The following is a 10091-nucleotide window of genomic DNA, read 5'->3' as shown; positions in this document are numbered from 1 at the left end:
CAACCATTGTAGGTATAATGGATTTATACATATTTAACAATCTATGTGGGAATTTTTCATTTATGTACATGGAGATTTACATGTCTAATTACAATACGAAAGTAACTCTGATGAGTTTCTCTTCTCAAAGTATTTCTGTATTTTTACTGTACTGTATTTTATTGTGAAGGACAGAAATACGGTATAGGCGTGTTGATAACAATGTTATTTATTTGGCTCACCCAAATACATCCAATTTCCCCTGAAAAACTCAGCAACCCCTATTGTTTTACATCAAGGAGATCCAAGTGTCCGATATGGGATACAGTTAGTGCACGGCTAATTCACCAGCGTTAAAGTCCCTTTGCCAACTCTGGTAAACCCAAGGCTATCGTCAGGCTTGGGGTTCATCTATAAGTTATGCTTTCTTTTAAACAATCCCGTATGAACCTGAGACTATGTGTAACAGATGATCTGTGTATGCTGCAGAACATAGAAAATGAATAACTGTCAGGTCCTGATGATCCAGTGGACCTTGTGCATAAATGCGCACAGCCTCTTCCTCAGTTTGGTGCCTGAGCAATGGTACAGTCCCTAATATACTGATATAGGCAACACACACACACACACACACACACACACACACACACACACACACACACACACAGGTGGAATTCCCCCCAAGATCAATAACACAGAGCCATGTTTAGAACACTGATGAATTCTTAGAATTCTGACATCACAGTTGCCTTTGATGTCACTTGTGATGTCATAGGTCTCTTCTTACAAGTTTGGGGATACAGGGAGATGGGAAAAAAATAATTCAGATCACAGATTGCTTTCGAAAAACTGCTTTACTATTGGAAATTACTTTTGAAAAGACTCCAAGATGTCTGACCAGAGTTTCTGTTTTTATGGACTGAAGAGCGTGATGGAGTGTATTGCCAGAGCAACACTCCTATCACAAACTGATGACGTCCTCAGCTTTTTACTGCAGTATATGTCAGAACTGAGCAGATTCAGAAAATCTCAACCTGAAGATGATCCCAAAGTAATTTCCTTCAACTTCCAAGAGATGTGGGGTAAGCTATTATAAATACATATATGGTCTTATAAGTAATCATTTGTGATGTCCCAGTTAATCTGATCCATGCATTTGTCATAGATTAGTCAAGTAATGGTAGTTTAAGGTTTCTCCAAATTAATGTTGAGAATCAACCAGATACTTCACAGATAGCAAAACAGTATATTTGAAGCAGGGAATATAGTTATAAATATTATATAGAATATATAATATTTAGGTATTTTTTCAGTAAGTGATGTGTGGGTCAGTTTGGAATCTGGTATGAAAATGCTATTTATGGCATAAAACAGTTCTATGTAGGTCCTAATAGGACTCAACTTAACCCATGGCACTTCCGCATGTGTTGTTTCTTGAAGTCATCTTCACTCGTGTTGTATTAACTCTCAAATGTATGTCGCTTTGGATAAAAGCGTCTGCAAAATTATATTGTAGAACTGAATCAGGATTTAGATGAATATTGGGACATCACCATAATTAAATAAAAGATCAATTAATTTTAACATTTCTTATACCTGTTTTATAAAAGATATGTGTAATAATTTTCTGTTTTTCTATATTGTCTTGCAGAAAAAAGATTTCTGAACGCTGACATTGAGGAATCGCCACAAAACCAAACTCAGATAGAGGGGAAACTGAAGACACTTTTCTCAGAATTGGCATCTTCTCACAAACAATCAAAGAAGAACAGACACCCCTCTGCAACTCCCCTGTACCCAAAACCAGCTCCACCTCCCCGTGTTGGAAAAAAACCTGGGAAGAACGTACCACCAGCTTTCCTTGTAGTGCAAGGAGAAGGGAAGCCTGTCCCACCTTCCTGCGATGTCAATATGAAAATCCGTAGAGCATCCACAGTGAGGGTTCCTCGTCAACCCCAGAGGGAAGAAACCACCGATGAGACCAAAAGGACAACAAGGACACGCCGGGTCATACAGACATCACTTCCCTCAAAATCCACACCTAAAAATGAAGCTTCATCATCCAGTAAGCCCTCCAATCATATCCCAGTACCAATAATGACACACAGTCTTGTTCTCCCACCTAAACCCCAGAACACAAGAGGTGGCCCGGTACCAGGCAAAGATATGTCCGCGAAACGCCGGGAAGAGACACACAGGCCTGTTCTCCCACCTAAACCCCAGAACACAAGAGGTGGCCCGGTACCAGGCAAAGATATGTCCGCGAAACGCCGGGAAGAGACACACAGGCCTGTTCTCCCACCTAAACCCCAGAACACAAGAGGTGGCCCGGTACCAGGCAAAGATATGTCCGCGAAATGCCGGGAAGAGACACACAGGCCTGTTCTCCAACCCATTCCTCAGAACAAGACAAGGGGTGGCCCTGTACCTGGCAAGGATGTGTCCGCTAAATGCCGGAAAGAGTCACCATTGAACAGAGACAAGGTAGTAGACAAGAGCACCAGCAGGGCTCCTGCTCGCAAAGCACTGGCGGCGCAGGAAGCAAAAGGTAAACCAGGTAGTGTGTCAAGGCCAGGAAGCAATAAAGGACGAAAGGAAACAAGAACAGAGAGCACCAAGGAGGAGCTGGAGATGAAGTGGATTCAGCCAAACCAATCAGATGATGGCAGAGGTCAGAGGGTTCTGTGGACAGACAGAGAAAAAGTGAAGCCAATAGCTGAGGGGAAAATTGGAAGCATTCGGGGTAAAGCTTTGACTTTTCCAGGTCCTGAAGCGAGGGGTGCAAATACTAAACTGTCACCTCTAACCGATGCTGCCCGTGTCTTAAGATACAGGCGTATACAGGTAAGAGCCTCCACTTTAGATTAAAGTTGTTCATAAGTAAGTTCACATAATCACTGTGGACTATATTGTGGACTCTTAATTCAATTCAAAATGTAGGTATTTAAGGTAAGTAACTAAGTATTTCTTGAGGTTTTCCCCGGGTTCTCCGGTTTCCTCCCGTAAGCATGCAGCTTTGTTGTAGTGTTACAATATTTAAAAAAAATTCATAGTAAATGTATTCATGTAAATAATGTATGGAATTAAGGGATCGCAAGGAGAAGGTCTCTGACTGTTCAAAGTACCCAGCCTTTTGGAGTCTCTGGGTGGTCTCCTGGAAGGGGTACTACCTGGGGATGCTCACGCTCAAATGGGAAATGATGATGGTACCTGGAGGGAGGTGATTTGAAGAATTTCTCCAGTATCCTGGGTGAGGTTGGGGACATGGAGCCTGAATCATACAGTTTAAATGTTTTTATACTGCCCGATTTAATTTAACTATTATTATCTAACTTAAAGATAATAAGACATGAACCACACAGTGATGGGTGGCCCATGTCATGTGTGGTGGGCAGTGCATGTTCTCCCCGTATTAGCTTGGGTTTTCCCCGGGTTCTCCGGTTTCCTCCCATAATCATGCAGCTTTGTTGTAGTGTTATAATATATAAAAAAAAATTCATGGGAAATGTATTTATGTAAATAATGTAAATAATTAAGGGTCGTCTGTAAGTTGCAAGGAGAAGGTCTCTGACTGTTGTCTATGCTTTTGGACCGAACAGCAGTTCGGAATACCTGGCCTTCTTGGCATCTCTAGGTGGTGTCCTGGAAGGGACATGGTGTCCAAATGGGCCATGCTCAAAGACTCAATTGTTGATGCGGCTGGTAGGAGATGAGGTCTGAAGGTCGTCGGTGCCTGCCGTGGCTGATATACTGTTACAGGCATTACACACGCATGCATGCACACACAAACATACACACACACACACACACACACACACAGGTGGAATTCCCCCCAAATTCAAGTGCAATAACATACAGCCATGTTTAGAACACTGATGAATTCTTAGAACACTGACATCACATTTGCCTTTGATGTCACTCGTAATGTTATAGGTCTCTTCTTACTTTTTTTCGTTTGGGGATACAGGGAGATGGGAGAAAAATAATTCAGCAACAGGGCTGCAACAGGTAGCCAGTGGAGCTCAATGAGCAGCGGTGTGACATGTGACCTTTTTGGCTGGTTGCAGACCAGACGCGTTTTATTGTGCAGGCTGGCAGGCCTGTCAGGAGGCATTACAGTAGTCAAGTTTTGAGCTGACAACAGCTTGTGTCAAGAGTTGAGTGGCATGTTGAGTTAGGTAAGGTCTGATTTTTCTGATGTTGTAAAGTGCAAAGCGGCATGACCGGGTAACTGAGGCAACATGACTGGAAAAAAGGTGAGTTGGTCATCAATCATCACACCTAAGTTTCTCACCACCCTGGTTGGGGCAAGACACAGGGAGTCAATTTTGATGTTGATGTTGTGGTGTATTGTAGGTTTAGCAGGGAGGACCAGCAGTTTAGTTTTTGAAAGGTTCAGCTGGAGGTGATATGCCTTCATCCAAGTGGCTATGTCAGAGAGGCAGTCAGAGACCCGTGCAGAGACCGATGGGTCATCAGGAGGAAATGACAGATAGAGCTGAGTGTCATCTGCATAGCAGTGATAGGAAAAGCCACGTGAGTGGATTACCTGACCCAGAGAGGTGGTGTAGATAGCGAATAGCAGGGGTTTTAGCACTGAGCCTTGGGGTACCACTGTGGAGAGGCAATGCAAAGTAGACAACTGTCCATGTCAGGATACACTGAACGAGCGTTCTTTCAGTTAGGAATCAAACCAGGACAGAGCCAAGCCAGAGATGCCCATTTTAGAGAGAGTAGAGAGGAGGATGCGATGGTTAACTGTGTCAAACGCAGCTGACAAGTCAAGCAGAATGAGAACTGAGGACTTTGCTGCTGTTCTTGCTTCTTTTAAGAGAGAAGTGAAAGTATATACTGACAACATATACAGAAATGCACTAAAAAAAACCTATACTGACTGGGGCAGTAACAGTTTTTCAGCTGGGGCGGTCTGAATCTCTCTGAATATTTTCTGTGATCAGCCTAAACCTGCATTCCTTTCTGAATTCTGAGAATTCATCTCTGTGAGGGCAAGTGAGCAATTAAGTGGCCATCTAGGGTTGGCAACAACCCCCAGGTGTGAGCAATTTTGCACTTCAATTGGAAATTCCAACCATTCACAGCTCTGGCAGAGGGCGGTCTATGCTTGTCACAATCAGCCTGAGTGCAAGAACAGCCGCATTCAATTCCAATCACTGTATAATAACAGGGGCATGTGCTGAAGCGGCAGCCGGACGAGGCTAAGACAAGCAAGTTTACCTGTGCAAGTTAACCAAGCAAAGGGAACCAGTCCTATTCCCTCCCCAGTCTTACAATATGTGCCACTCCATTCCTGTTGTTGTCTCCGGTTCACGCAGTAATCTTGCCAAAAGGTGCAGAAATCGAACTAACCTTCGGCCCCTAAAACAATCCTCACACACTGTCACTTCCTTTTCGATAGGCCTATGGAACTGCCAATCTGCAGTAAACAAAAGTGATTTTATTACGGCTTACACCAACCACCTTTCTATTCAGCTCCTTGCTCTCACTGAGACCTGGATCAAACCTGAGAACACAGCCACCCCTGCTGCACTCTCCACTAATTACACCCTCTCCCACACCCCCCGTCCTTCTGGGCGAGGAGGTGGGACTGGCCTGCTAATTTCCAATAAATAGAATTTCACCCCTCTGCTACATTCCATCAGATATGACACTTTCGAATACCATGCCATTACAGTAACTGCTCCTGTTAAAGCCTACGTCGTTGTCATTTACCATCCACTAGGCCAGCTGGGTAGCTTTACAGATGAGCTAGATACCCTGCTCTCTTCCATACCTGATCATGACTGTCCGTTAACCTTGACTTAATTCTCATTTGTAACTGTGCCACAGATGCACTGGTGGTAATGCCTCTCCACCTGTCGGATCACTTTTTTATCCAGTTTAATGTCACTCTATCTATCTATCTGTTCCTGCACCAATGGTTATGTTCCGCCGTAACCTCCGGAACTTATCCCCAGCCCACTTCTCCTCTATCGTCTCCACTGCCCTACCTCCGCTCAGCACATTCTCCTCTCTGAAGGCTAATGATGCCACTGACTCACTCTGCTACAGAACAATCTTCTTGATCCAAATCAATCTAGTTTCAAAAGCAGTCACTCAACTGAAACTGCTCTGTTGTCTGTGACAGAAGCCTTAAAAGAAGCAAGAACAGCAGCAAAGTCCTCAGTTCTCATTCTGCTTGACAGCTGCATTTGACACAGTTAACCATCACATCTTCCTCTCTACTCTCTCTAAAATGGGCATCTCTGGCTTGGCACTGTCCTGGTTTGATTCCTAACTGAAAGAACGCTCATTCAGTGTATCCTGACATGGACAGTTGTCTACTTTGCATTGCCTCTCCACAGTGGTACCCCAAGGCTCAGTGCTAAAACCCCTGCTATTCGCTATCTACACCACCTCTCTGGGTCAGGTTATCCGCTCACGTGGCTTTTCCTATCACTGCTATGCAGATGACACTCAGCTCTATCTGTCATTTCCTCCTGATGACCCATCGGTCTCTGCACGGGTCTCTGACTGCCTCTCTGACATAGCCACTTGGATGAAGGCACATCACCTCCAGCTGAACCTTTCAAAAACTGAACTGCTGGTCCTCCCTGCTAAACCTACAATACACCACAACATCAACATCAAAATTGACTCCCTGTGTCTTGCCCCCACCAAGGTGGTGCGAAACTTAGGAGTGATGATTGATGACCAACTCACCTTTTTTCCAGTCATGTCGCCTCAGTTACCTGGTCATGCCGCTTTGCACTTTACAACATCAGAAAAACCAGACCTTACCTAACTCAACATGCCACTCAACTCTTGACACAAGCTGTTGTCATGTCAAAACTTGACTACTGTAATGCCCTCCTGACAGGCCTGCCAGCCTGCACAATAAAACCGCTTCAGATGATCCAGAACACGGCGGTGCGCCTGGTCTACAACCAGCCAAAAAGGTCACATGTCACACCGCTGCTCATTGAGCTCCACCGCTTTTGAAACCAGATTGATTTGGATCAAGAAGATTGTTCTGTAGGAGGAATTCTGAAAGTTGCTTAGCGACTGCCTGTTCGATAGTTTTGGATAAGAATGGAAAAAGTGAGACAGGACGATAGTTCTCAACTTCAGCAGGGTTGAGAAAGGGTTTCTTGAGTAGTGGTGTTACCTGGGCTGTTTTGAATGCAGTGGGAAAAGTGCCGGAGGACAGTGACGCGTTAATCACATGTGTAATAGCTGGCATGATGGTTGGGCTAATGGACTGAAGAAGGTTTGTTGGTATAGGGTCCCACAAGCATGTAGTAGGACGGCTACATGTCAACAGTTTGGACACCTCACTCTCAGAGAGGGGTACATTGTGAGATACAGAAAGACATGTAGTAGGACTTCTACATGTCACAGTGTTAGGAGTCGAGTGGGGAGTGAGCCGGTCAGATAATTGGCTGCTAATTGCTGCAACTTTGCCTGTAAAGAAGGATGCAAATGTGTCCGCGGTGAGGCAGGTAGAAGGGGGAGGAGGCGGAGGAGGCGGAGGGTTGAGTAGTGATTTGAAGGTGGAAAAGAGTTTCCGGGTGTAAGAGACACTGTTGACTTTGTCGTTGTAAAAAGCAGTCTTTGCATCAGTGATGCTGCCTGAGAAGGAGGACAATAGTGTCAAGTTTGGATTTGAGCCATTTTCTTTCAGCAGCTCTGAGCGTGGTGCACTGTGATCGAAGGGTGCCAGTCAACCATGGGTGGGATTGGTTGGGTCGAGCAGGCCTTGTAGATAAAGGACATAGCCTGTTCAGACATGAGTTCAGAGTAGAGGAGAGTGAGTCAGTGGCATCATTAGCCTTCAGGAGGAGTGCTGAGCGGAGGTAGGGCAGTGGAGACAATAGAGGAGAAGTGGGCTGGGGATAGGTTCCAGAGGTTACGGCGGATTGTAACCATTGGTGCGGGAGCAGATAGATAGATAGAGTGACATTAAACTGGATAAAAAAGTGATCTGACAGGTGGAGAGGCATTACCACCAGTTCATCTGTGGCACAGTTACAGATGAGAATTAAGTCAAGGTTCTTGCCGGCTTTGTGAGTAGGAGGACTGTGGACCAGCTGGAGGTCAAAGGAATGAATTAACGACATGAAGTTATTTGAGTCTGGACTGCCGAAGTGGATGTTCATGTAGCCCAGGACAAGCAGCGGACAGTCATGATCAGGTATGGAAGAGAGCAGGGTATCTAGCTCATCTGTAAAGCTACCCAGCTGGCCTGGTGGACGGGAGCAGTTACTGTAATGGCATGGTATTCGAAAGTGTCATATCTGATGCAATGTAGCAGAGGGGTGAAATTCCATTTATTGGAAATTAGCAGGCTAGTCCCACCTCCTCGCCCAGAAGGACGGGGGGTGTGGAAGAGGGTGTAATTAGTGGAGAGTGCAGCAGGGGTGGCTGTGTTCTCAGGTTTGATCCAGGTCTCAGTGAGAGCAAGGAGCTCCAGCACTCCATGGGATGGTTTGCAGCCGAGTACCAAGCGGTTGGAATGAAAGTCAGCAAGTCTGAGTCCATGGTTCTCTGCCGTAAAATGGTGGATTGCCCCCTCTGGGTGGGGAGAGAGGTTCTGCCTCAAGTTCAAGTATAGAAGAAGAAGATTACTTTATTAATCCCACAATGGGGAAATTCAACCTCTGCGCCCGGGGATTAGGTGCCTTGCTCAAGGGCACTTCAGTGCTAGACCTGTCAGAACCGGCAACTCTCCAGTTACAAGCCCGATTCCTAACCTCTAGGCCACGGACAGCCCAAATATCAAGTATACCAAGTATCTCAGAGTCTTGTTCAGGAATGAGGGTAGAAAGGAGCATGTGATGGACAGGTGGTTTGGTGCAGCATCAACAGTGATGCAGGCGTTGTACCAGACCGTTGTGGTGAAGAATGAGCTGAGCCGGAAGGCAAAGCTCTCGATTTACCGGTCTATCTATGTTCCAACCCTCACCTATGGTCATGAGCTTTGGGTAGTGACCAAAAGAATGAGATTGTGGATACAAGCGGCTGAATGAGTTTCCTCTGTATGGTGGCTGGGCTCAGCCTTAGAGATAAGTCGAAGAGCTCAGACATCTGGAGGGAGCTCGAAGTAGAGCCGCTCTTCTTGTCGAAAGGAGCCAGCTGAGGTGGTTTGGGTATCTAGGTGTCCTCCAGGGGAAGCTTGACATTGTGGCTGGGGAGAGGGACACCTGGAATGCCCTGCTGCCCCTGCAACCTGGCCCTGGATAAGCGGAGGAAAATGGATGAATAAAAGGATGGATGGATATTTTATGCATTCTAAGGAAACCGTCAGAGAAACTTTTTCTTAAAGCTCAGGGAACGTACAGGGAACGTAGTTTGCTTAGAAACATTATTTTCCAAAAGCTTTTTAATTGACTGTTAGCAAAATGCCGCCTTAGTGACTGTTGCTATGTACCTCAAGTTCCCAGGACTGTCAGCAGCCATGGTGTGGACAGGCGATGTGTTAGCAAGTGTTAGCAATTCTTTTTGGAGTAATACCTCCACAATATCTTTGAGATCAAGGCAAAAAATACTGCAATACGCATTGGACGGCAGTGATGCCGGTAACGCGTTAATTAGTAACGCGTTACTCTAATATGACCACTTTTTTCAGTAACGAGTAATCTAACGCGTTACTATTTCCAAACCAGTAATCAGATTAAAGTTACTTATCCAAGTCACTGTGTGCGTTACTATTTTTTGTCATTTTCCTTAGTAAAACGATATATTTGCTTTCTTCTTGCGACTCGGGGAGCGACGTCGATCGGCGGTTTTGCAATCTATTTTGCGGGTAAAAATGGGTTTGGGTGGGTGGATAAAATTGGGCTGTTTTCGGATCAGTTCTGCGGGTTTTTGAAGCCGAAACACGGGCACTTCAGATCCTTTTTCTGCGACCCTCTGTTCAGCAGGCAGCAGTCTCACTCACTCATTCACTCACTCACACACACACTACAGCTCTGGCTGACGTGCCCCCTAAACTCACAACAGACACTCCCACTACCTTCAGGCTACGTTAAGTCAATCAGTAAGGATGACTATATGGCGCTTTATATCCAACACAATCATGATCTAGTCTGTCCTTAGCCTACAAAATAAAGTTT

At 45.3% G+C, this 10091-nt stretch overlaps 1 protein-coding gene across 1 annotated transcript; it reads left to right on the top strand.

Moving 5' to 3' along the window:
- The first annotated feature begins 815 nt into the window (after positions 1-815).
- On the top strand, positions 816-3692 carry LOC131982055 (uncharacterized). The gene is made up of 4 exons (XM_059346619.1): positions 816-1061; positions 1631-2650; positions 2808-2823; positions 3614-3692. Exons 1-4 carry the CDS (start codon positions 869-871, stop codon positions 3690-3692), a joined length of 1308 nt encoding a protein of 435 aa, XP_059202602.1. The 5' UTR covers positions 816-868.
- The last annotated feature ends 6399 nt before the right edge of the window (positions 3693-10091 follow it).

Source organism: Centropristis striata, chromosome 2, assembly GCF_030273125.1.
Source record: "Centropristis striata isolate RG_2023a ecotype Rhode Island chromosome 2, C.striata_1.0, whole genome shotgun sequence".
Classification (NCBI taxonomy): domain Eukaryota; kingdom Metazoa; phylum Chordata; class Actinopteri; order Perciformes; family Serranidae; genus Centropristis; species Centropristis striata.
This window is presented reverse-complemented; position numbering and strand designations above follow the sequence as displayed.

Excerpts from the sequence above, each read along its gene's own strand:
- LOC131982055 (XM_059346619.1), top strand. The coding sequence starts at position 869 with ATGTCTGACCAGAGTTTCTGTTTTTATGGACTGAAGAGCGTGATGGAG. Across the intron at positions 1,062-1,630 it reads CAACTTCCAAGAGATGTGGG|AAAAAAGATTTCTGAACGCT; the intron begins GTAAGCTATTAT and ends ATTGTCTTGCAG.